The 27,699-nt window shown below is 34.3% G+C and overlaps 5 protein-coding genes across 5 annotated transcripts; 2 read left to right on the top strand and 3 right to left on the bottom strand.

Moving 5' to 3' along the window:
* Positions 1–30: 30 nt before the first annotated feature.
* On the bottom strand, positions 31–3,378 carry LOC140841506 (SUPPRESSOR OF GAMMA RESPONSE 1-like). Its single transcript, XM_073208993.1, has 6 exons — positions 3,081–3,378; positions 2,029–2,161; positions 1,573–1,759; positions 991–1,487; positions 629–919; positions 31–537 (listed from the first exon to the last, which is right to left on the bottom strand). The coding sequence occupies exons 1-6, from the start codon at positions 3,086–3,088 to the stop codon at positions 484–486; spliced, it is 1,170 nt and encodes a 389-aa protein (XP_073065094.1). The 5' UTR covers positions 3,089–3,378; the 3' UTR covers positions 31–483.
* Positions 3,379–3,874: 496 nt separating this feature from the next.
* Positions 3,875–7,511, bottom strand: LOC140841505 (serine/threonine-protein kinase STY13-like). The gene is made up of 6 exons (XM_073208992.1): positions 6,800–7,511; positions 6,287–6,419; positions 5,882–6,077; positions 4,796–4,920; positions 4,551–4,709; positions 3,875–4,452 (listed from the first exon to the last, which is right to left on the bottom strand). The coding sequence occupies exons 1-6, from the start codon at positions 6,928–6,930 to the stop codon at positions 4,141–4,143; spliced, it is 1,056 nt and encodes a 351-aa protein (XP_073065093.1). The 5' UTR covers positions 6,931–7,511; the 3' UTR covers positions 3,875–4,140.
* Positions 7,512–15,554: 8,043 nt separating this feature from the next.
* On the bottom strand, positions 15,555–17,473 carry LOC140840508 (ribosomal RNA-processing protein 8-like; the record flags this gene model as incomplete). Its single annotated transcript, XM_073207695.1, is given in 7 exon segments — positions 15,555–15,724; positions 15,837–15,881; positions 16,651–16,768; positions 16,844–16,950; positions 17,189–17,259; positions 17,262–17,273; positions 17,353–17,473. Coding segments are annotated over 7 exon segments (546 nt in total), but the record flags the coding sequence as incomplete, so codon positions are not given.
* A 4,168-nt stretch (positions 17,474–21,641) lies between these two features.
* On the top strand, positions 21,642–23,981 carry LOC140841504 (putative pentatricopeptide repeat-containing protein At3g01580). The gene has a single exon (XM_073208991.1). It carries the CDS (start codon positions 21,728–21,730, stop codon positions 23,843–23,845), a length of 2,118 nt encoding a protein of 705 aa, XP_073065092.1. The 5' UTR covers positions 21,642–21,727; the 3' UTR covers positions 23,846–23,981.
* Positions 23,982–24,900: 919 nt separating this feature from the next.
* On the top strand, positions 24,901–27,386 carry LOC140841503 (U-box domain-containing protein 45-like). The gene is made up of 3 exons (XM_073208989.1): positions 24,901–26,224; positions 26,315–26,726; positions 26,870–27,386. The coding sequence occupies exons 1-3, from the start codon at positions 26,007–26,009 to the stop codon at positions 27,242–27,244; spliced, it is 1,005 nt and encodes a 334-aa protein (XP_073065090.1). The 5' UTR covers positions 24,901–26,006; the 3' UTR covers positions 27,245–27,386.
* Positions 27,387–27,699: the final 313 nt, after the last annotated feature.

Below are 27,699 nucleotides of genomic sequence, written 5' to 3'. Positions count from 1 at the left end.
ATAACCTGCACAAGTATTTTACCGAACGTTTGAAATTCACAGTTGCACCACCATACACGTGAATTATGAATTCTTACATTGGTTTTGTTTCTTGAACCATAATGTTTTACACAAACGCAATATTTAAGGGATCTGAAGGGAGCATATATAGCTCGATAGCATTTCAGATCAAACGTACTCGAGCCACCAAAAACCAAAACTGGACTCGTATTTCTTCATTACGGATGAGTCGGTTGCAGAGAACTCTAAAACATTCCAGCAGATTCTGACGTGCTAAGCTGAAAATACAGGCAAATATAGCGTAGGCATTTGCCTGGAAAGCAAGCCAGATTCCGTTGCGAATGAACTTTAATGAACTTTTTTCTTTATTTTTTCTCCTTTTTGTTATTTTTCTTCCTCAGTTCTTGAATGTCGAGTGCCCTGAATAGGGAAGGTAGATGATTCGTTTTTCGATTGCCATCATATGTGAAAGTTCTTGACAATCTATAACTGATTCAACCAATCAAACACACTGTCTTGAGAGGCAAACTGTAAATCCTACAGCATGGCACAGTATAATCAAGATTGTAAATTTTATGTAAACTAACTTGAGATGGTGTAATGTACATTTGAAGGATAAAGGGTTTACCGAAAGATTGAAATCCGGGGGGGTATCGAGTTCAATGTTGTCAAGATCTGATATTCCACCGGAAGCAGTGACATCTCTTGTATCGCCACCCTCTTGAGCTAAAGAGGAGTTATGTCGCCTTGGATCACCAAACATCGTGTTAGAATCAATTATTTCATTGCAAAATAGTGAGTTTACATCCACAAAGTCAGCGGCTTGCGATTCTCCAGCCAGACAAGTGGCATATTCCACTTCATCGTCGAGCCAAAAACCAGACGGAGGTTCCGATGGGTCTTTGAGATTCTTTGCGTTCTACACCAGAATACAACAGGTTACTACTATGTTGAAATTCACATTACTTCAAGGGGTGAAATCTCACCAACCTGGACAAATGACTTTATCAAATGATCATCTGAGCCACCATTGAAGGAGGGGGTATTCTGTGGCCGGGGAGGATCAGGAGTAGACATCTTGGGAGTTTTTGGAATAGCCTGAGCCAACCCCAAGTCAAATTCTTCTTTTACAATGGAAGTTTCATTATACTCATTCTCCTTCTGTGGTTGATAGAAAATTCTGGAAACTACGTATTCTCCTTCTTGTTCATCTTCATTAGCACCAAGATGGTACTGGTGCATTACCCAGTTACATTTATCAGGCTTGGACCCCTTTTTTGAAGGTGCATAAAGTACCATAATTTTCTTAAAACCTTTCAGCACTACATTTTCCATCACAGGTTTGGTCTTCCCAGTTTTATGCCAGCGAACATTCGCCTTTATCGTGCTTTCTTGACCATGGATTCTCCTGCGCTTCCGGCGACCACTAGCATATGCATTAATAATTCTGTAAAAGAAATGAAAACTACTTCCATCTTTTTTAGCACCTGAAATATTTGTACTTGATGAATTACTAAGAGGAGAAACAATATAACTCACTCATTCAAAAGTTGGGAGCCGGAGCTAACTCACCAGGAAGATTTTCGGGGTGAGTGTAACAAATGCCCTCATCGCATTCTAGAGTTGGGATAAATTCATCAATGAACAAGTGTGGTTCTGAATCCCCCACCCCACATTTTGCAGCCAAATGGCCCAACAGCTCAACATCAGATGGATCAAACTTCACACCAACAGGGAGGCCGGGCCATTCATGAGAAACCTGAATTTTGGGGAGGGTGGGGGTGTGGATTAATTTCATAATAACCAATTTTAGCCAAAAACGAGCCAGCTCCATAGAGATCTCCAACATTCACGCCACAAGAAAATTTCAGTTGTTAAATATCGAATAAGATGTTGTCTCCTAACTTTTCATATTACAGACTATTCTGAACAGGATGAAAAATTGGGAGCCATGGCTAAAAGCTGAGATGTTATTTTATGCTTAATAGTTGAAAAACTACTCAGATTTTTAAAGATGCTGGAGCTCACATCAGTATTATCTATGTGGTAATGACAATTTGGACACTCCTTATTTGCTCCACAATCTTTGATTTGAAATGCAGCCGGAAGACCTGCATTTTTCACTTTCTTAGCAAGTCCTCTGGTATCAATAAGCCAAGTCCTGCATTGTTTATAAGTTAGACCAAGCTAAACAAAAGGAACACATTTGAACCAAAAAAAATAAATGCATTCGTAAGAAACAGCCGTGGAACTTCAACTTATAAGTTAAAGGTGTGCCTCTTCAAATTCGAGGCCGCACCTGCAGATGTGAAAGAAAAAAGACACCAAACTTTATGATAAAAGGGCGTATGCAGCATCAAACGAACACACTTTCTTGACTCTATAACTGAAAAAGAAATTAAGTCGAGATACATCCTCTATATTTATGATGGTCCCTCAATTTTGAAGTGTAAAGTAATGAATTTTTTTTTTTTTTTTTGAGAGGAAACAGTAAAGTAATGAACTTTAAGTTGGGAAGATGTCAACTATCGCTCTCAAATTGCCAAGATTCAACAAAAACTACATTTTAGTCAGCTACAAAAACACATTCATCTAAATGAAGAACCCTTTTGCACTGATTTCAATTCTATATTTCCAGCTATTGTGACGATATTGTTAACTTTTTTATTTACAATACAGAACAACCATTTCTACACCCCCGAGCCCCTCTCGACACTCTTCCCAAAGAGAAAGAAGACAAAGTTTCAGCAAAAACTTAAAAACGAAAACAAATAGAAGGCATATTCCATAAAATATGATGGGCTCATCCGCACAGCTCCTAACACTTTCTTTGGTAGTATTGCGGCTAATAATCGAAACCCAGAAACTATAAATCAAGAGCAAAGAAATGTGTAGCCGATACATTCTTTACCCATTAAAATCACTCTGAATCATTCACAGCAAAAAAGAAAAAAGAAAAAGAAAAAGAATCATTCACATTGAAAATCGATTGGTCTTCCGAGATTAGATTATCCCCTTTCCACTCCAATAATTCGAAAGGAAAACTGCAAATTCACATAGAAATCCACGTTTCGATTTACCTAGCCATGATTCAGGACAATATAAGCACAATGGTGATCAGAATGCATTCGAAGCTATGAGAAGAGTGCCTGTGAACTTTACTCTTCTCTCTACTTAGCTTTGTGAATCAGTGGTAAATGAGCGGGAAACTCCTCCTTTGGTTCGGATTTGAACCTCAGGCATGTGTGGACATGAAATCGACATAAACGCGCAGAGCATGGGGCCACGTATGACCGAAGCTAACTACGAGCCTATTCCCGAACGTTGCTGTGGAGAAGAAAATTCTCTGGTTACGTAAGACTTGCCCTCCAAGCTATTAATAGAAAATTGGAGACAACATTTTGGAAAGTGTTTTCACCTTTTAGGATAATTTATTTTTTTAGGATTTTTCCCTTAAAATAAGGTTGTAAGATTTTTTGAAAGTTTATAGATATTGGTATATTTGCAATTATAATATAAAATCCTTTTGTTCTAAAAATATATATGATATTATGAAATATTACATTTAGTTAATTATGAGAGTATTTGTTTTTAAAATATTAAATAATATCTTAAAAATTAAATTGCACTTGTCCAATATTTTTAACTGCTTATTTACATTTCACAAAAAAATAATAATATTACTTCTCAAAAAGCTGCTTTTAATTGATTTTTTTTAATATATATATATATATATATATAAAGAAATTTACATAGGATCCCAACCTACTTGAAGAGCATGCATTAATTAATATACTTGGTATTAATAAACTATTAAAATCCTGAATCTTCTTGTTTCTTGGATTCCCTTACCATATCCAGAGAGGAAATCAGGTGATGGAATAACTGATATGACTGTAAAATGTGCGTTGCATTGTACAATGAAGCTTGGATTAGCTTGCATTAATGAAGATTACAACTGAACTCTTTAATTTATACTTGAAGAGAAAAAGATCTCATACAACCAACATTGGATTCAATCTTTTCTTCCCCTCCCCCTTTATATTATCGATTTACGATATCAAGACGCCTTCGTTGTATGCCTGATTTTCTGCAGATGTTCCAGCTTCACTCAAGAAAATTGACCGTGTTCGGGGAAGATCAGCAGCACATGTTAAAACAGAAGAACCATCTTGGCTTGTCCTCCATCGGTGTCTTGGGCGTGTCGCTCGTGTCATCCCGTTTAGCCATCAATGAGCTTGTGCCTGGGGATTCTGGCGGGAAGGTGATGTTCTGAGTAGAGAAAATCCTGAGTGGCAAAACCGGTTCTGGTGGTGAAATCCTCGATAGATAATGCAAGAGCATGTGTATTATCTGAGTGAAGTTTGGCCGAGCATTTGGATCGTCCTTCCAACATGAAGTCACTATTAAAGCTAAATCCTCTGGTAGATCATTTGAACTCGGCCTTACATTCTGATCAGAAAAAAAGAGACAAATAACAAATTAGGAACATAGTTTGGTTTACCAGTCTAAGAAAATCCGTATATCAGTGCGAAGAAGGGGATTTTTACTTTAAAAGCCGCGGCATAGGCTGCTTGTAAATTTGACATGCCTTCAAAGGGTAACTTATTATGTATCAGTTCCCACAGCACAATTGCGAAACTGTAAGCATCCACCTTATGGTTGTAATGCTTCTTTTCTCCACGTCTCAAGGTGACTGTGCTATAGAGCTGGAACCAATAATTTTGGAAAAAATGAAGAAATCGGCGACCACAAAAATCGTGGGACGTAAGGGAGGAAAAAATTAGTAAAGTACCTCTGGAGCCATCCAGCGATAGGTTCCAGTCTCGGCCGTCATCATTTCTGTCAATGTTTCTTCTCTTGCTAAACCAAAATCCGCAAGTTTTACAGTTTTATGGTCTGCTGTCAAGAGTAAGTTTTCTGCAGGAAATAAATAAGTACTTAATAGACAAGCTTAGACCAAGGAACAACCGAAACCGAACCTGAACCATGAACTCACAGTTCAATTCCGGCTCCTTAATTTAAAGAATCGATACGGTAAATTAATTTTCAGTTTTTAGATCTTCTAGTATACATGGACATATTAAATTATGTAATTAAACTATCTGATCTTTATATATTTAATTAATTTTACCCCAGATTAATGTTATTTTATAGTATAATTGTTGAACAATTAGTTTTTCAGTCCCACATTATATCGTTATTTTTCTTTTTCCTTTAACTTTTAAAGAATAAATTTTAGTTCAAATTGATTCAAACCAGAACCACCAGAGATCCGTATCCAAGCAGTTCCATTCCGGTTTCATCTTTCATTGGAACAAGAACGGTTGGTTTGGAACCGTGGTCGGGCATAGACGAGCGTGAATAAGTGTATAATGAACCATGTATTGGTTATCAGAGCGTGAACAACAATATCATGAACTATGTATTGAAAAAATGAAAAAGAGACATAAAAGATCATCTCAATCATATTTTCAATACAAACACTCCAGTTGTCAGCTTTTGAAGTGAAAATTCAGAGATTCACGCGTCAAACGCTCGCGGGATCATGCATCCTTGTATTGATAATTGATTTCAGAATGTGCGAGGCTTTCACAGACTAAAGTAGCCTGAGAGAACTGAGATGCTCTTCCAGAGCATTTTGCAGGAAAGAAACTCTAACTTCTCTTGCCCAGACGGGCTGGAAATCAGGTTGATAACAATATCTACTTATTTTCTATTAAATCAGTCTCATATAAAAGAACAAGCAAGTATTTGGTGATCACTACAAAAGTTTTATATATGATAAAAGTATTAGATACAGAGTAGAATAGTTTTCACGCTGATGGATACAATTAAATATACGCGTTTGATAATCCAAAGAAGAGAAAATGAAACATACCAGGTTTCAGGTCACGATGTATAATTCCATGAGAGTGCAAACACTCCATGGCACGGGCTATGTCGAGCGCAAATCCGACAGAAACACGCATGTCTAGACACCTTGGCCTCATATTTACCAAGTACTTCCGCAAAGTCCCACCGAGGAGAAGCTCAGTCACTATCACCATCACAGGTTCCTTGCAAGCTCCAATAAACTGTATACAACAACAATATAGTCTCAGACATCGACAATTTCATGATCACCAAAATGGAAGCAGGGGCAGACCAAAAGGAGGCTAGCAATATCTTCCAGCCGAAAACATTAAATTTCAATTCCCATTTCCTTGAAGTTTCTCATGCAGAAGTTTTACGCCTCATATAAAGGACACGACATAAATCCAGGATTCTAAATGTAAAACACAACCTTGACCAAGTTCTTGTGTTGGACTCGAGACAGCATCTCAACTTCTCTTCCAAACCTGGCGTCCCTCTTAGCGATCTCTTCGGGCGTTTCTCCTCTGTGAACAATTTTGATGGCCACATTCTGGTTTTTATATCTGAAAGAATGTGACAGAAGGCAAATTAACTTCTTCACGATCAGCCAGTATAGCAAAATATATGTTCCAGAGCAACAACCTAGTTAACTAAGGGGAATTTTCATTATACAGCATACAGTTTCTAATAAAAAATACAATCCCTTCGAGCACACGGACCAATAAATTCAGTAATGCGCGATTTAGATTCTGAGGCAAAAGATATGCTGGATATTTAAATCTTGGCAAAGAGGAATGACAATTTCCACTTCTTGTAAAGATCAAAGATAAAATTACAAGTAACATAAACAATCTTGAAGCAAGGTAATCAATTCCTTGTCTAGTTCCAATTTCTTCAGCTCGAATTAGAGATCAAGATTCAGACAGAACATAAGTCGACTTACTTTCCCTCGTACACTTTGGCGTGAGCTCCTTCTCCAATCTTGGGTCCAACAAGAAGAAGCTTGGGATCAATCAACCACTTGGAGTCTAAACAAAGCTCAGCCCCTGAGTAGAATCCATTTCCAGATCCCATCCTTCACTCTCTGTTCCGCTCAACTTATCTACACAACAGAAGCTAACATCTACTCTAAAGCGTCACCAAGTAAAAAAAATTCACCCCTTAATCCAACATTTCACGCAAATCCCACATCAGAAATACTCCCATAAGCAGTCCTGTCACTACCCAGCAGCATTTACCATCCAAAGGTCAAAACCCATACCCCAAATATTGTACAGAGATTACTGAATCTGAAACAAGTGTCCAAGTTCTTGCGACCCTAATGATCTCACTCTCACCGATTCACACCCACCAAAGATCCTTCCTAAACAGAACAGATCAATGAATATCGCCAGAAAACAGATGAAAGGGGGCACCCAGAATCCAAAACCAATCAAGAAAAAGGTAATCTTGGATGGGTATCAATTACAGAAAGGTCGTCTTGTTTCCTAAATTTGCGAGATGAAGTGGGGTTAGTATGTTTATTTACGCCTTTTCTCACCGCGTTGTACTGTTTCCCGTACTCTTTGATCTGCGAAGATGGGATAAAACCGCGGAGGAATTGAGTTGAGCCCGTGTCAGGATCAGGAAGGGGTCTGTATTTTGTCTTCTTGAATATTTTAACGTATAATATATATATACGTGAGGCGGAGTCCGGGGATTGGAGGGGACAGTAGAAGGGCAAAGTGGGAAATAGAGTAGATGCCCGTTTGAAGACAGTGGAGATTGTGGAGGACATGAGGGCAAAATGGGAAATAGACTAGATACCCATTTTGGGAAAAATATGATATTTAAAGATGTAATAATACATTATTTATTTTACTCCTATATTAAAAAAAAATAAAGAGAGAGATTATTAAAAAGTGCACATGGAAATTGACAGTTGCATAGGGGACAAGGAAACTCGAAAAATTATGATGATTCCACCAGTCTCCAATCAGATTCGTGCTTCCTTTTTTATGATTAATTAATGCGAATTTTGATTGGTTTTTTAGTACCGCGATCCGATCAAATTTAACGTTATCCATTATATCTCATCTTACTTAACCAAAGAGAATTGATAAAAGAAATAATCGTGAAAATTAAGATATGATACGTTAACTCATGCCTCAAACGTTTTATTAAAAATTATAGTTGATGATATTTATGTAACTCTAAAATTTTAAAAAATAGATTTATAGTGAGACGGTCTCACGAATCTTTATATGTGAGATGAATCAACCCTACCGATATTCACAATAAAAAGTAATACTCTTAGCATAAAAAGTAATTTTTTTTCATGAATGACCCAAATAAGATATATGTCTCACAAAATACGATCCGTGAGACCGTCTCACACAAGTTTTTGCCAATTTTAAATTCACGTACAACAAATAAGATGAATAAAATTCAACTATAATATTTTATGGTGTACAATCACTCAACGCGTTTTCAAAGAAAACACACGTTCTCTTACCATAAGAAAACAAAATATATCACAAATATTATAGAACTAAGTACTTAAATAAAAAATAATTGAATTGAAAGAAGAACTCATGAAAAAAATATTATATTTTATATTAAAAATACTATATTTATTTTAAATATATATAAGAATAAATTGTCTGAACTTACTCTTTCTCCTATTAATAAAAGATTTAGTTAGATTAAATTTGGTTTTCATGTTGATTCCTTTTTGAAAGTGGATTGGAAGTTGAAATTTTTTCACTTGAGCCGAGTTAAAAACGTGTTCCACTCTCAATGGTAAATTAGGGTTGGCGTCCGCCTTAGATTCAACGCCTTTTCAATTTTTAATGATGGAAGTTTGAAATTTTTTGATGATGGATCCAAGGTAAATATATATTAGCTTCGGTTCACATAATTGAATTTTACAAAATCTAATAAATCGATCTTTTAGCAAATGAAATGAAAAGCGAACCGAATGGAAATTGAATATTTCCGCCCATAATTGAGATTTTTTTTAAAAAAAAAATTAGAAAAATCGTTTTATTATAACTGTATTTTCAACCGGGAAAAAAATAAAGATGATTTAATATCGATCGACGATATCAAATCAGACTAAGAATTACAGGATCACCCCTTTCATTTCGGGGTGATGAGGGATCGTACCATTCGAGTTTTTTTCATGCTTTTTCTGGAAGTCTTGAGAGAGCTACAATTAATAGGATTTCACTAATCTTTCCTTCTAAAAAAAAAGAGCGTATAATTCCTTTTTCCTCGTACATTCATATATAAACGCTGGATTTCTGCTTACAAGTCAACCTCACTAACCTTTGTATTAATTCAGATTTTCTTCGGGCGATTCAAGCATTAACACATTTTGTAGAAGATCTTGGACCCGATCACTCTATATTGGATTAATAGTGGTTCTCTACATTGCTTTAATACTTGTAACTAAGAACTTATTATTTTCTTATTAATGAATTTAATTTATCCTTAAAATATATACATAAGAAAGAGTTATTTTTCAAAATAAAACGCGCATAGGCTGGTTGACCATAATTTCCTTGAATTTATTAAATATTAAATAAAACCAAGTGTGAAAAGTCTTTTTCACCATAATTTCCTTGAAATTTATTATTAAATATTAAATAAAACCAAGTGTGAAAAGTCTTTTCGTCGGCAGTATAGACTAATACTAATTGAAAATGATGGTCATGTTTGACAAAAAACTTGAAGACTACTGGGGAAAAAAATCAAAAAAGAATAAAATAAAACTATATATTCAATATTTCATAAAATAAAACCAGATTTTCGAATCAACTTAAACGAAATTTATAATTAAATCAATTCGATTGATTGTGAGATAATTAAAATTTTAACCAAGATTGAAAAAAAAAACATGACGACTTGTTATGGACTTTTGGTCGACCTTATGCTAAAAAAATATCCTATTTTTAGATTGTGAATATACGAAAGATTATCAACTAAACTCCTAGTCGGTGATTTTTTAAATAAATTTATTAGGACGTCTTTTGTTTTTTTAACATGAAAAATAAAAAGGAGAGAAATAGAAAATAAAGAAAGAATCCAATTCGACCCGATATTGAGCAATCGGTGCTTTTTCTGACTTTTTATGATGATACTAAATGCAATTTAGGAGTACGCAAGGAAGCGTGATTTGTACATGACAAAAACTTATGTGAGAAAGTCTTATATGTCGTATTTTGTGAGACGAATATCTTATTTATGACATCCATTGAAAAGTATTACTTTTTATGCTAAGAGTATTATTTTTTATTGTGAATATCGATATAGTTGACTCGTCTCACAGATAAAGATTCGTGAGACCGTCTTACAAGATACCTACTATTTACATATTATTGTATTGATCATTTGACCTTATCTGGAGCACACCAAAAATTAACAATGACATATTCCCAAAGTATTAAAAAAAAACGAAAATCAGCCAAAAATAGTCTCAACTAAAAATAGTCTCAACTATTTGTGTGAATTATGATATGAGTTGATTTTGGTGGAACAAATGTGCGGTTAATTTCTAATTATTTCTAGAGTAGTTCTCATGTGAAATCGTCTCACGAATCTCAATCTGTGAGACGGGTCAACCTTATCCATATTCGTAATAAAAAGCAATACTATTAGCATAAAAAGTAATATATTTTCATGAGCTACCCAAATAAAGATCCGTCTCACAAAATACGACCCGTGAGACCGTCTCACACAAATTTTTGTCTTATTTCTATACTTGTTGAAGTGAATTATAGGACGAATTGAAGCAGATAATTTCGTCCTCGTTTTTTCTTTTTAAATTTCTCTTGGTATTGTATTGTTTTTCAATAGAAAAATATAATCGCTCCGGAAATAAATAAAATCTTAAGCCTAAAATATTACATTAAAGACAAGAAGCAATTGAGTAGGTCTTTTATGGGACGATCTCACAAATCTTTATCTGTGAGACAACTCAACCCTACTGATATTCACAATAAAAAGTAATACTCTTAGCATAAAAAGTAATATTTTTTCATGGATGACCCAAATAAGAGATATTTCTCACAAATACGACCAGTGATACTGTCTCATACAAATTTTTGCCCACTGTAGGACCACATTTGCTATAAATGGGGAGTGCGATAGAGAGGATTATGGGTATAAAGATGGTTGTTGAACAAAACTAAATATGGGGGAGTAGTTTGAGTATTTGGCTAAGTCAAAAAAGAATGGGGAGAAGAAGGTTCCCGCGAGGAATGTGAATCTTGTGAAATCGGTCGGTGATTTGTTTTGGCTTTTGACTTTGTGTAAGAAACTTCCAAGTTCTCAACCAATTCCATACATTTGTTTTTCCTTCTTTAGATAATTGAATTGGTCATTTTTGTGTATGTATTATCGTCACGATCGATATGAGATTCAATAAACAATCGCTAAAATCCAATATTGGTTAATTATACTATCCATCTAGAAAATAATGATAGAACACATCCAAATCGACAATACATGTGATATTAGAGTGAACTATTTATAATATTTTGTGTCTGGTTATGTGATTACATTACAAATATTTTATTAATTATGTAATAATGTTTTGAATTTGACCAGTCAAAAAGGATTAAAAACCTAATGTGAATAGTTAAAAGTCGTGGTCAAATTCAACTACAAATGTTCTTTGCATTTGATTTCATCCAGGAAAAGTTGAGAAGTTTTGTCCCACTAATCAACCAACCACCTTTTGTTGATATTGTTTGTGTTAGACGGTTTCACAGGTTGTATATTGTGAGACATATCTTTTATTTGGATCATCCATGAAAAATATTATTTTTTATGCTAAGAGTATTACTTTTTATTGTGATATCAATAGGGTTGATACGTCTCACAATAAAATTTCGTGAGATCGTCTCACAAGAGACATAGTCCTTAGATAATTAATTGATTGGTTAAGGTAATTGTATTTTAAATATATTTGAAGAGATTATTTTTTATATAAGAAAATTGATCAAAATTATTTTACAAATTTTTTTCGACGACGCTAATTGTGTTAAATATATAATCAATTTGGATGTAAAATTATTTGACTCTCACGTTCCAATTTTATTATTTATGGATTTGACTTATACATTTAACCTCATTTAATTATTCCTTATTTTTAGTAGACTAAATTGTCCTTTCATAATCATAATAGTTATTAAATTTCATATTCTATTTATATGATTTCATACCTTTCCATTTGTTTCTCTATCTAGCTTTTAAGTTTCTTTACAATGGAAAAAAATCACGCAATCAAAGATATAAATTTTCTTTTTTATATTTTTATAGTAATACATTAAAAAAATCTATGATAAAAATTACTATAATTTAGTCATATAACTATCGAAATATAAAGTTTAATTCACAATTTTTTTTCAAATAAGAAAAAGTTTTTACCAAGCATTTTACATAAAACAATTTAAAAATAAGAGCTCAAAATTTTAATAGTTCTCATTTAATTGAACTTCATAATTTTTTTAAACGGCTTCGATTCATATTTGAATTTTATATCATTGATGATCCTATAAGATATATATCAGTACATAATACTTTAAATACTTTTTAAACCAATAATTTTTTAAAAATCTTGTTTTTTTTTTTAAATTAAACAAAAGATTCAAATAAAAAAAACAAGAAAAAAATATTAAAAAAAATACAAGTAATTAAAACGTGTTTACCAATTCGAAATCGTTTCTTCGTCTCATTAAAGACCTCGTGGCTCCAATACTTTTGATAAAGATATTTTCATTGTCGTGTTGTGTTGCTTAATGAAATTTTTTAAGGAAAATCATGATCATAATTTTTCGTATTGAGTTATTTAAGGAAAATCAGATCGCATCTTAAGAAAAAATAACAATAGAGCGAACTGAGAATATAATAATATAGAACCAGAAGCAATAGTTAGAAAGTTTGTCTTTTATGATAATATGTCATACTACAGTTAGTAACATCCATTGTAATGCCCGGAAATTTAATCCTAGTAATATATAATTATTGATATATAATTTGATATGATTATGAAAGGATTAATCGGGACATGAAAATAATACTACATGTGAAATTCGAGGAAGTTGGGCAGAGAGTGTGGCGCCCGAGCGGTGGTTTTTGACCGTCCGAGCGCCAATGTTCAACAGAAATGTGTCTCGGGCAGAAGATGTGGCGCTCGAGCGGTAGAATATTACCGCCCGAGCGCCAAGGGTGCAAGTTGAAAATGCTTGAGCAGAAACTGCCGCGCTCGAGCGGTAGTTTCTTACCGCCCGAGCGCCGAGCAAAATAAGGAAAAGTTGACACGTTGATGTACATGCAACAAGTAATATATATATATATATATATGAATTACATGTATTTTCCTCAGAATGAAAGGAAGGAAGGAATCGAAAAATCATTCAAAAATCCTTACGCCTTTTAGATTTGCGATTATGTGAAATCCGTCCGTCTGATTTTGAATATGAGTACAGTACCGAGTTCCTATCAACGTAGGCTACAACTTGACGTAAGTTTTGCTACGTTTTGATATGCTTTGAAATTATGCCGTTGTCAGAATTGAATAGAATTCATATATGATGTTCTTGTCATGTTAGACATCATAGAATCGAAGTCAGATTGAGAAACAGACTGATTATGTAATTGTTATGATTTTTGGAGTCGATTTGACTGAGAACTCATATCAGATATGTATGGTTATTGAGATTATGACTGGTATCGATATTAATTATGAGTTCTGGTATTATATATGTGATGTTTGGACTGACGGGGTTATCGAGACTGTATTGCTATACCGTTGAAACATCAGTTAATTGATATTGATCAGATTCTGTAGTGATTTCGATTATATCGTGATATGGTCGATATGGATTAGAGTGTATCTTGATTGGATATCGATCAGCATATATTTCGATTTGAATATTAATCAGAACATGTATTGAATTGAGTTGAATATTGATATTATATCTGTTCGGTATTGTTATTACCAGATTGAGAATGGACCGAGATAGAGTCGGGAATTCTTCTTCTTCTTCTGAGCGAGAAGATAAAGGTATAAATTAATGTTGAGTTGGGATTGCACAACTCGAGTGAGGTTTGACTCGAGTTTCCCTAAATCACATACTTTACTTATTGCATTGATATTTGCATTGAGTTGATTGATATACTTGTTCTCTTGAATTATAGATAACAGGTGTCAGACGAGTAATCTTGTGACAGAAGTGTCTGATAGTGGTAGAATTACCACGGGCACATTGCACGATGTCATGAGATTTTGTATTGGCGGAAGTGCCATAGTCTGTCAATGGATAATTGGCTATCGATGTGGATAGAATTATAGCTCCTTCTATTACTGGTGATCAGTATTGTATCGATGTGGATATAATTATAACTTCTTCTATTACTGTTGATCGATGTTATATCGATGTGAATAGAATTGGAGTTTCTTCTATTACTGGTGATCGATACTATACTGATGTGGATAGAAACAGAGCTTCTTATATTACTGGTGATCGATACTATATCGACGTGGATAGAACTGAAGTCTTTTCTATTACTGTTGGTCGATATGGAATGCCAATGTCTGGAAACCGGGATCCCTAGACTAGGATTGAGTCTAGTCTAAAACGTAGAGTCACGAGTTTGAGTGACAGTTATATTGATTTGTATTGAGGGATGTTAATTTATGTTCCTGAAGATGGTTCATGTCCCTTGATGATCCTGATATTGGTACATGCTTAGAATAGAATTTATTCTTGATATTGATTTATGTTCCTGATCAGGGTACATGTATAGAATATGATTTATTCTTGTTATGGATTTATATCATGATTTTGATATATGATAGGATTTTATGTTATATGCTTTTATATTGTTTATATGATGGCATGTATACATGATTTATACTGGGATATTTATATCTCACCGGAGTTATCCGGCTGTTGTCTTGTTTGTATGTGTGCATGGCAACAGGTGGGCTAGGATCAGGGTCAAGAAGAGAACGAGGCTGGACTAGATAGCGTGGAGATCCGGGCTTTGAAGCAACTTAGGATTCAGCACTGACTTGTAGTTGAACCTAGTTGGATTATTGTAGATCATACAATAATTGTATGTTATGTTTAATATGTAATTTGAATTTAATTACATTACGTTTCCGCTGTGTATTTTAGAAAAAAAAAAAATTAGACCCTGTTTATTATAAATGATTAAATAATTCCTAAAGACAATTAAGGAATGAATTAGCGTCCGGGTCACCACATCCATTTTGTTTGTACTATCTATGAGATGATGTCCCTATTTATTGTAATCGTTCTGTACTATAGTACATTTTATTAATTGTTCACTAACATTTGGGTGCAAAAACAAATATAAATGGATTCAAGTACTCTTAACAGGAAAAAAAGAGTCATTTTCATTCGAACGTTGAAAATGATTTATAAAAAACTTTACGATGTGTTCACATTTACTTATTTTTTGTGAAATTATGAAATCACTAACATCTTCTAGATTATCCAAACCTTGAGCGCTAATGATGTTTTTCCATTATAAAAAAAGAAAAATAAAAAGTGAGGGAAAATGGATAAAATTAAAACAGTGTAGCTAAAATCTTGAAAATAAAATAGGAATATTAAATTGGTAGTAGGGTAATGAAACAATTATAGTAGCCTCTCTTTTTTTGGGTTTTTGTAATTCAACAACATGATAATTTATAATAAAAAATTTCTGAAAGCAAGAAATAAGCAGCTTTATTTCTGCTGCTGCATCAGATTCTGAGCAACGACGAATGAAGCATAGCTCACCGACGTTTGTATAAACAAGGCTTCAACTTAGGCCACTTAATCCGCTGCTCTTTAGGTCTTCGTTTCTCCTACAAAACCAAAGCAAGAATAAAGGGTTAGGTTACCGCGGAGAACTAATCGACCAGATTTTAAAAACTGCGACAAGCATATTCAGAATACAACAGTATATTGGCATAAAACCTTCTTCTGAAAGTAGAAAAGCAAGAAAATTTTATTGGAGAAGTCCTGCAAGGAACACAGACTGATGTTGCTTAAATCTGGGATAGTAGTTGGGAGATCGGATCTTTACTTGGGGAACTCGGATCGGACCTTCGAAATCTGGATGGACAAACAAGAATGTTAGAAGGAAGCCAGAAGGTTGTTCCGACGTAGCCCCTCCGACGCTCAAGTCAGAGAATAGAAAATAGAGAATACTGTGTGTACAGAGTTAGTAAGCATATGAATGAATAAACAATGAATAGAACCTGATATTTTTAGGAGAAGAATAAAGTTTTGATTTGACATGTCTAGATTTCAGAATCTCGGACAAGATTATATTAAATCTTTGTGGGCTTTATTTATGTGGGCTAACCGTTAATGTCTGAGTAGAAGCTATCTTAGGTAGAAGTCCGTCTATAGTCTGAATCCTGTTGGAGCTCGGCTTGGGAGCTCGGTCGAGACATTTCCAATCAACACGTTACCATAATCTGGGAGGTTGGCTCGGTTCGTGATGGGAGGTCGGCAGGGGAGGTCGGCCACCTCTTTCTGATTGACAATATTACCGGCGTTTGGGAGGTCGGCTTAGATGACCTCCCACCAGCTTCGTGTGAATGAAGTGACCTCCTGACGGGCTCTGTCATGAAGATGACTTTACGAGACTTTTTGAATATATTTTTGGGTTTTACTTTTTTGGGCTTTCGAGAGTGGACCGAACCTAACCTAACCCCTGGGGTATCACAAAAAAAATTATGAATTTCTTTTGGAGCCGAACAGAATATGACGTGTTAGTTACTACCTGAGACATGGATGTGAATCCCAGTTCGCATGTAAATTTTACAAATTCTTTTGGGTCTGCTCCCCCTGTGTTGGGATCAAACCTGCTTTTCACTTCTGCTATCAAAAGCCACCACCCCCTGTAAATGGTCAATTAGATTTGCTTTATGAGCTATAATTTATGCATCGAAACATATAAAACTTAAAAGGCACACCGATGCTCAAGAACTCTGTTTGCTTCTTGAAGATAATTGGGAAAGTTGGTACCCATGAGGGAGAGACAAAAGACGACAACATCTACAGAAGAAGTGTCGAGGGGTGTCTGTCCGAACAATTGTCAGCGACTAAGTTCAAGATGAGACTTCCTACTTGCCCAACAAAATAATGAAAAAAGAAGATGAAAAAGAAATGGAGTAACTCAATTTTCAAGAAAGTAGAAGACTTCAAGCACATAAAACTTTCCATCTTGTAGGGAATCATCATCAACCAAAGCATGGGGCAACAATCCCATATTTATCAACCCAAAAGAGAAACAGATAAGGAAAAGGATAGAAACCTACATTGGACATATCACATGCAATCACCGAAGGGTCACTTGAGATAAGATCAAATCAGAAAACTTTATTCTTGCAAGCCGTGCATCACCTGAATATTATTGAAAAACTGACTTTAACAAGCAACATGCCAAAAAATTAGATCATTTATCCAGGTTCAAGATTCTTACCACAGCCGAAATCCACCACAACTAAAGAAGGGCTACGATCATTCATCCATTTTATAACAATATCATTTGGTTGGACAGGCCAATGGGACATCTGCTCTTGGTACCCTGAATGATACTGGTAAAGTGGGTGGGAAAATCAAGTTACAGCATGTTAAGTCAAGGAGTAGAAAGTTGTGGATAAATGAATCAGAAATACTCTAATATGTTGTAAATAAAAATTATGTAGAAAACCAAGTAAAAATCTCACACACAGACACACAGAATGCTATTCACTATCATAGGCATAAAAAAGGCCTTTTACAAACATCACACTGGTGGACAGCATATATTTTCTTGGAAAATGGCATGAAACCAAATCACCACTGCTATTGCTGTTCCGACATTAGTAATTGCTTTAGTGTGTCAAGTCTCAAGAAAAATTTTTCACTCAACATGAAAATCACGTGGAATGGAATACATGAACGAGAAAGTTTTTTTACTCAGTCTGAAAATCATGTGGAATGGAATGCATGAACTATAGGTATGCAGCAACATGATAATGTGTATCCTGCTTGCTGAAGCAAGAATCATCCCATTCTCGCAAATTTTTTGGCACTCTTCTTTAAGTTGGAGCAAGTTTCCATAAATGAGCTATGAAATTTACAAGAGTCGTTCGTAGATTATTTTATGAATCTTGTATTTCAATTTTACCAGGGATACAATCAAATGAGCACTCAGATTGAGATTCAAGCATTAGCCCAATGTTATGAATACATAGATTAATGGAAACTAGATTGTAACATATCACATTTGTTGAAAATCAAACAGGAACTCTGCAAATAAAGGCCCTTGCTTAGTTCTTGGCTAAGGTCGAATATTGATCGACATATATCAATTTATATAACAATATTAGTATAACATGTAAAATTTGTGTTTTATCAGAATTAAATGTTGTGCCAAATGTTACAACATTTAAGACAACATGCAGCGGAATATTGAAGTTTGTAATACAAATTCACTTTAAATAAATGGATGGACAAGATTAAATTTGCACAAGTATAAATACTTGTGTGTTGCCTCATGGCAAAAATTAATCACTAGGAAACCAAAACGTTTACAAAAATCTATCACTAGTGATCTAGAAGAAAATCAATTTTCTCAACACTTCGAGAAAATACATGCTTTCTAAAATAACCAACAATAATAAAACGTAATTAAGAAAGCAAAACGTGATCCCGAAAAGCACAAGCAACTAAACACTAACTTCAGCCAACAACGTTACGGAAGTTGTCCATAGGTGTTTGCAACATTCACGGCAACACGGTGATCACCACTCTTTCAATCAGCAACGGCTTCGTGAATTTCTTGCTTTGACAACTCCTCTACGTGCACAAGTGCGTGTATAAAAAAGAGGAAGATTAGTCAGACTTCGGGGCTCTCTAATACAGATACATACACGCACTTGTGCACGTAGAGGAGTTGTCAGAGCAAGAAATTCACGAAGCCGTTGCTGATTGAAAGAGTGATGATCGCCGTGTTGCCCCGAATGTTGCAAACACCTACTGACAACTTCCGTAACGTTGTTGGCTGAATATAATGTTTAGTTGATTGTGTTTTTCGGGATCACGTTTTGCTCTCTTAATTACGTTTTATTATTGTTGGTTATTTTATAAAGCATGCATTTTCTCAAAGTGTTGAGAAAATTGATTTTCGCCTAGATCACTAGTGATATATTTTTGTAAACTAGGAACGAACACGTGCGATGCACGTGGGTGACTAATAATGAAAAATATAATCACGAGAATTAGATAATATTTAAAATCGTTTGAATAAAATATTGTTTATTAGTATTTATCAATCTAAATACATCAAAAAACAATACATTATGACGATAAATCATATATATTCACTTATTTATATGACATTTTTCAATCCGCGTGATTATAACATAATGACAGCTCTTTTAAATCAACAAAAATATTTTTCATCCAAATATCATTCAAAATGAAAAACAATAAAATTAAAATTAATAGAATAGTGAATTTTACCAAAATCAAAACCACAATGTACTTAAATAGAATAAATACAAATTTCAAATAAAATTATCTTAATTTACTAAATTGTCATAATAATGTTAAAATAAAACCGTTAAAACTTGTTACTAAGTTAAATATCACTTGTGCTTTTGCTAACTTTTAACTCCTTATGGATTTTTTTAAATTTTCTATGTTTTTTAAAATACATATTATAGATAATTAATTATATATCAGAATCAATCATTTATAAATTAATATTGTTGATTAATAATTTCAGTGAAATAAATTTTTTTAACATAATATCACTCAAATAAATATGTGTAGTAAAACACATATATAAAATAATATGTAATACTCAGTTAAAAAATATCATATGTAAAATTGTAATATATAACAAATGATAATAAATTATCAATATAATTCATATTTATTATAATGATTATATTAATTAAAAAAATTATCAGGATTATATCATAAATTTAGTTAAAAAGCAGAAAGTAATTTTCATTTTTTTTAATTTATCGTTACTTTTTATTTATATGAATAAAGTTGAAATAGATCAAACTAATCAAATTATACTGTAAATAAAATATAATTTTTTTTTTGTGCAAAAAATGTGGTGTGGTACATGAATAATATTTAAACAACATGAACAATTTTGAAATTTAAAAATGAGAACAATTTTGAAATTTAAAAATGAGGTTAAAAGTTCTTGATGTAACAAAACTAAAATAAATATAAACTAATATATAATTCAGAAGATGAGAACTTAAAATGACTATCAAAATAAATCATCGGAAACTAATATAATCTCATAATTTTGTGAAAGATGATAAATTTATTTAATAGATTAACCGAACTGTAAAAAAGATGAAGAAAAAGAAATGGTAACAAAACAGAACCATCGATAAATTAAATTAATTAAATCAAAGAAATTAACGTAATATCAAATAATTAAATTAAAAAACTAATAGAAGGAGGAAAATAGATAATCACTAAAAGATCCAATGCATTAAACAAATTGATGTAATAAAAGTAAAATAAATATACACTATATAGTTTGGATAGGGGAGCTCAAAATAACCATAAAAATACATCTTTAGAGACCAAGATATAATATTCAAATTTTGTGAAAAGCGACAAGAAATAACCGAACTCTGAAAAAAAATAATTCGGAAGAGGAGAATTTAAAATTACTATCAAAATAAATCATTGGAAACTAATATAATCATTATTTTGTGAAAGATGATAAATTTATTATATAGATTAACCGAACTGTAAAAAAAACGAAAGAAAAAAATGGTAACAAAACACGAATTGTCGATAAATTAAACTAATTAAATCAAATAAACTAACGTAACATCATAATTAAGTTAAAAAACTCATGGGGGGAGGAAAATAGATAATCACTAAAATAAAATGAAACACTAAAATATCCAATGCATTAAACAAAATAATGTAATAAAAATAAAATACATATACACTATATAGATTGGATAGAAGAGCTCAAAATAAATCCTTAGAGACCAAGATATAATCTTTAAATTTTGTGAAAAGTGACAAGAATTAACCGAACTATGAAAAAAAAAACAAGAAAAAGCCATGTAGAACCGCAAGACGGAAAAAATAGAAATGAATTCAATGTTTTCAATGAATATTAATGCTCATATATTAATAATAAGTAATTAGTTATAGTTATTTAAGACAAGCAAGTAAATTACAAGTTAACTCATATAAGAATACAACTTGCTAAGCTAGATAAAGAAGGACATATAGAGAAATTCACAATTGGAAGTGATATATTTGTATTTAAAAAAATAAATAAATAGATAGTTATAGTTATTTAAGACAAACAAAGAAATTACAACTTAACCCATATAAGAATATAACTTTCTAAGCTAGATAAAAAAGGACATATAGGGAAATTCACAATTGAAAGTGGTATATTTATATGTTTTAAAAAAAAAAATAAGTAGATAGTTATAGTTATTTAAGACAAACAAAGAAATTACAACTTAACCCATATAAGAATATAACTTTCTAAGCTAGATAAAAAAGGACATATAGGGAAATTCACAATTGAAAGTGGTATATTTATATGTAAGTAGATGTTTCGGTTTCTTAATGATTAATTTTTGCCCTTATCCATCCATTTAGTTAAAGTGAATTTGTGTTACAAATTTAATATTTTACCGTATGTTGTCTTAAATGTTGTGACAACTGTCACAACATTTAATTACCATAAAACATAAATTTTACGGTTCATGCTATTCCATTCCACGTTATTTTCAATATGAATAAAACGAGTATTTTCCCTCCTTTCAATAAATCTGGTGTGGACTCCACTCGCGAAGCTGTGTATGATAACTGGTGTTCCTCTCTTCAAGATTTTCGGGGCATGTAAGAATGTGAAATGCTTAACCCAGTTGCATTCGCTTGTCGTCAAAACTGGTTTCATCAACGACTCTGTCTTCGCGGGCAAACTGATCGATCTGTATTCGAAACTCACTCCCTTTGAAACAACCCGGAAACTGTTTGAGGAAACGCCTCACAGGGATGTGTATATCTGGAACTGTGTTATAAAATGTTGTTGCAGCGCAAAAAGGTATGGTGAAACGTTGTTTCTCTTTCGCCATTTGTTTTCATTTCGAAGACCCGATCATCACACTGTATCTGTTACCCTCAAAGCTTGTGCCAGGCTTAGAGCACTTCATTTTGGTAGAATTATTCATGGATTTGGCAAGAAGGATAATCAGGTGGATTCAAACTTGTTTGTTGGGTCTGAATTAATCGAACTGTACTCTAAATGTGGCGAAATGGATGATGCATTACGAGTTTTTGAAGAGTATTCTGAGCCGGATGTTGTTTTGTGGACTACGATGATCACTGGGTATGAGCAGAACGGAGAATATGAAGAGGCGCTTGCCTTTTTCGCTGAAATGGTTGTCATTGATCTGGTTGTGCCTGATTCCGTTACACTTGTCAGCGTTGTCTCTGCTTGTGCAAAGTTATTGAACTTAAAGGTGGGAAGAAGTGTTCATGGTTATATGATCAGATGGGGATTTGAGAATATTTTACCCTTGTCGAATGCTTTCCTAAATTTGTATGCAAAAACAGGATTTGTGAATGCTGCAGCTCGATTGTTTATGAAAATGAGGGAAAAAGATGCGATTTCATGGGGTTCTATGATTTCTTGTTATGCTCATCATGGAAACGCAGCAAAAGCTCTTGATCTTTTTAATGATATGATAACTTTATCATCTGGAGAGTGTGATGCTGCTACTCTAATTAGCGCTCTGCAAGCATGCGAAGTAATTTGTGATTTGGAGATGGGGAAAGGAATTCATGAGCTTGCATCAAAGAATGGGTTAGAGTTGAATATCTTGGTTTCTACTGCTCTAATTGATATGTACTTGAACTGCGCTTCCCCTGATGAAGCGATTAGAATTTTCGAAAGGATGCCTGAGAAAGATGCCATGTGTTATTCATCCTTGTTGAGTGGATGCGTTGAAAATGGATTGTTTTACAAGTCAATCCAAGTTTTTCGCGATATGATCGTGGCTGGTCACCAACCTGATGCTGTTTCTTTGGTAAAAGTTTTGACAGCTTGTTCAGAATCAGGCGTCCTTCAACAAACTAGCTTCTTCCATGGTCTTGGGATTAAAAATGGCCTGGAGAACAAGCGTTTTGTTGGTGCCTCTCTCATAGAATCTTATGCAAAATGTGGTAGCTTGGATGGATCTATAGAAGTTTTTAATGGAATTGAAGATAGAGATCTTGTAATTTGGAGTTCCATGTTTGCAGGATACGCATTTCATGGTAAAGGGCATGAAGCAATCGAGTTATTTAACCAGATGGTAAAGTCTTCGTCCATCAAGCCGAATCATGTATCATTCCTCTCAATTTTATCAGCATGCAGTCATGCTGGTCTAGTAAAAGAAGGCATTTTAGTATTCAACATGATGGTGAATGAGTATTTTCTAACCCCAACAGAAAAACATTATGGAATTATAGTTGACCTGCTTGGTCGGAATGGAGATTTGGAAAATGCTGTGAAATTTATGAAGCGAATGCCAGATCCTGCAGAAGCCAGTACATGGGGAGCCTTGCTTGGTGCATGCAGGATTCATCAGAACATGTTAATTGGAGAAGCTGCGGCTAAGAAACTAGTTCAATTAGATCCGGGCCATGCTGGTTATTACCTTGTGTTTTCAAATATATATGCTGTTGATGCAAGGTGGGAAAGGGCAGCTGAAGTTAGGAAAATGGTTAAACATAAAGGATTGGGTAAAGCACCGCCAGGTCGAAGTGTGATCGAGTTGAGGGAAGAAGCCGTCGGTTTCACAGCTAATGATAGATCTCACCAAGACTCTGCACAAATTTATGGATTACTGACCAAATTAGACTGGACGATGAAAGAACAGAGCAAGTTTTCTCGCATGGATTTCCGGTTACATGATTCGGGGGGAATTTTATAGTTATGGTAACTGATGAATATACAAGACCAAACCTCTATAAAATATGACTGGTTTTAGTATTGTAACTCAAATGTTCCAATTCTTAGACCAAAAACCAACTATGGAGACGTGTTCAATAAAGCTATCATTGAAGGAAGGATACAAGGGAATAGAAATATGAAAGGGTGCAGAAAACATGATTCCACGAGTATGACAAGTCAGTAACGGATAATTTTTAGAATTTCAAACACAAAATTTAGAATATAAACTAAAATATCAAATAATATTATTACAAGATTGTACAACAAGAACAAGTCAATAACCACAAAATGACTGAACACGAGATGGAGAGGGAAAATTAAAAAATTTGAATCAGGAGAAGAACTAACGAAGTCCGTGGATTAGACGTGAGGTGTTTTCCAAGATTTAGAAATGAATTTAAACACTGAAAGCCATAAAAATATAGATCTAAATTTACACATTTTTGGGAAATTGCATCATAACTATTAGCCTGAATAATTTTTTGAGACCCCGAAAACAATGGGCCTGAGGCAGAGGCAACACGCCTTAGGTCCAACCTACGCTATGTTCTTGGATCGTTTGATTTTTTCGGCTGAGTAGCGATCAAAAAATACTAAAAGAGATGAGTTTGTTTGATCATATCAATACAGACACTATCTGTACATGCTAGAATCTTGTCATGTGTCGATTAAAATCTTGTCATGTGTCAAAATTGATGATGTGTCTTAATATTTTTAATCCATGTTCAATTAAAATCTTGTAATGTGTCGATTAAAATCTTGTCATGTGTCAAAATTGAGACTTGTGTGAGACGGTCTCACGGGTCGTATTTGTGAGACGGATCTCTTAGTTGGGTCATCCATGAAAAAATATTACTTTTTATGCTAAGAGTATTACTTTTTATTGTGAATATAGGTAGGATTGACCCGTCTCACGGATTAAGATCCGTGAGACGGTCTCACATAAGATCTACTCTTCCTCTATTTTCATCGAGATGCACCGGACTTGTTGGCATGTGGTTATATCCTAGGATTTTCGATATACCCTCTGCCTAAAGGATCATCAGGCTCCATACAATGTCAATTGCTAGGACAAGAGGCAGTTGGTTTGAAGTCGACACTCAACGTAGATATCACGAGAATTTGAGGTTTCGGGAATTCATGGCCTCGGGAACGCCAGCCTTATCCGCCTGACTGAGCTGGAATAGTGACATGAAGCTTGAGCCAACGGCCGCTCACTCTGCGATGTATCAGGTGATATTTGGTTGTGACAGTCAATATTCAAAGAACTTGCATTAAAACCAACTTTTGTGGTTTCCACATTTAAAATATCCGGGAAAAAGACGGACGCACAGGAGCAACTTCCAATGGGAGTCTCTGTAAAGATCATTCCAAGCACGATTTCGCGAGCCGCCGTATAAATTCAAGAGACGTGACATCTCTCTTTGTTATTATATATTATTATTATATAATTTCAGCTGTGTATCTCCCATTATACAATTTACGAGGGTGGTTACATTTTCGACAACGGGACAAGTGCCCAACATAAGACATGTTATTCCGGATAAAGCAGCAGAAAGATATTGTTATTATATTAACAATTATATATTTTTTCGATTTTAATAATTATTTATTTGTGTTGACGTGACATCAGAAATTGATGATGTGTCTTAAATGAAAATGGATTAAAAAAATGCATGTTAGGGGATTAAAACCGTGAATTAACCAATAGCACAACCCGTGTGTTTCTAAACCACTACTCAAATCATTAGTATTGATTGAGGTATTTTTAACTTTGAAGACAACTTACACTAAATTAGCATGAGTAACTTAGAGGGGAGGATCTCAGCTATGATGTTAAAACAATTAAAAAAGGCTGACAGACGGTTTCTTCTATAAATGGAAAGATAAAGATTCACTGAAGGGTATTTCCTCTTCGGGTTGTTATCAAAAGCTGAAGAGGGAATAGTCCGTTGCTTCTAACTCAAACAATACGAAGGAAAAAAGGTCCTACTCTCATTCAGCCAAAAAGTAGAGCTAACCTTGCATCCTATCCAAGTAATCACCCTAGGATATACCAATTATATATATTCTTGCATTCTTCTCGTATGACTATAGACTTGGAACCAAAGGAAGAGTGAGAGAGCCTAAGAGGTAGTTCCATGGAAGCAGCCATGGTGGAAGCCCTTCTATTCGGTGACGCAGAGACTCGGGTTTTGGCTGCCAGAGATATTGGCAAGCTTAACAAGAAGCAAAAGCAGAGTTTAGCCGAAAAAGGAGTGGTTTCTTCCTTGGTTTTGATGCTTCATACTACACAAGATTATGAATCCATGCAAGCTGCACTCTTTGCTCTGCTTAATCTTGCCTATGGAAGTGAAAGGTTGGTGTTAAATGTACGCATATCATTCTTAAATAAACACAGAATCTTACTTGGATGTATAGATTGAGATTTTATACTAATCCTTTTCAGGAGCAAAGTTCTAATTGCTAAATCTGGTGCTATACCAGCTATTCTGAAAATCATGCAATGGGAGAACGAGTCACTGCTAGAGCTCGCATTGGCAGCTTTGCTGATCCTCTCTTCTTGCTCGCCAAACAAGCCTGAAATCGCGTCATCTGGGGCGATTCAACTTCTCTTCCAACTCCTAGACTTGCAATTTCCAAACTGCAATACCATTAGCCATCAGGCCAAGCTCGATATCTTGTCCACGTTGAACAATCTCTCCACGTCCCTGCAGATCATCCCAACTATTGTGCTGTCAGGTGGCCTGATTTATTTGCTCCAGCTAATTTATGAGTCTGAAAGATCATCAGACTTGGCTGAGAAATCTATGGCATTGGTCGAAGCAATTGTCTCCTCATCAGATATTGCCCTTAATCAGGTACCAATCACCAAAACAACCAAGCATTTTAAAGGGAATCGAGTTTTTAATTTTTTGGGTCAGCCACAAGTTTTTAAATTAATTTGTAAGGGGTTCCAGCATTACAAGTAAAGACATTCAACGTTGATTGTATTTGATATCAGGTTTCTGAAACTGGAGGAATGATCCAGGTTTTGGTGGAGGCAGTGGAGGAAGGATCAGCTGCCACCAAGGAACACGCAGTGGGGATTCTAGTGTTGATATGCAAAAGCTGCAAGGAGAGATACAGAGGAATGATTTTGAGAGAAGGTGCAGTACCGGGGCTGCTACAGTTGAGCGTCGATGGTACATGGCTGGCCAAAGAAAAGGCGAAAGCTTTGCTTTTGCTGCTTAGAGATCGCTCCGGTGGAGGTTCTTCGAAGATTCAGCAATCCAAGAATGTGATGTTCGAAGAGGTAATGAGGGAGATCGATAGAAGAGAGAGGGCAGGGACATCAACTCAGTTGGTAGAGGAGATGATTGCCAAACTTAGGACATGATTATTTTTAGCTTTTGTTTATTGATGTTTTCCTATTGTTATCGACTTTTTGGCTACTGAGGCGTATGGATTGTATTTTACTTTCTTTGTACAGAAGTAATCCGAGGAGATTTTAAGAAATTTGATGTTTGGCTCGCAGTTAATACTACCTTAGAATAAGTATAACCAAATTCTGATTCAAATGAAATCTTTGTGACATATCTAATATATGAAAGGGCGTCAATTTAAATCTGATTCATTTAAGCAATCAATGAAAACAAATCAATTTCAGTTGCTCATTGGTATTTTTCCCAGAAAGAACTTTTTATACAACTCTTTAAACCAAGAATTTAGAACATCCTACTCCTAAGCAAATAGATTAATAAGGTGATTATCATGTCAAACAATCAACAAAACTCCATCCAAATACAGATCTTTCCTTGAAAGAAAAGGGTACTTCATAAGGTCAATTATTAG

This window comes from Primulina eburnea, chromosome 9, assembly GCF_022965805.1.
Source record: "Primulina eburnea isolate SZY01 chromosome 9, ASM2296580v1, whole genome shotgun sequence".
NCBI classification, from domain to species: domain Eukaryota; kingdom Viridiplantae; phylum Streptophyta; class Magnoliopsida; order Lamiales; family Gesneriaceae; genus Primulina; species Primulina eburnea.
The sequence above is the reverse complement of the archived record's forward strand: the minus strand, read 5'-3'. Positions and strand labels throughout refer to the sequence as shown.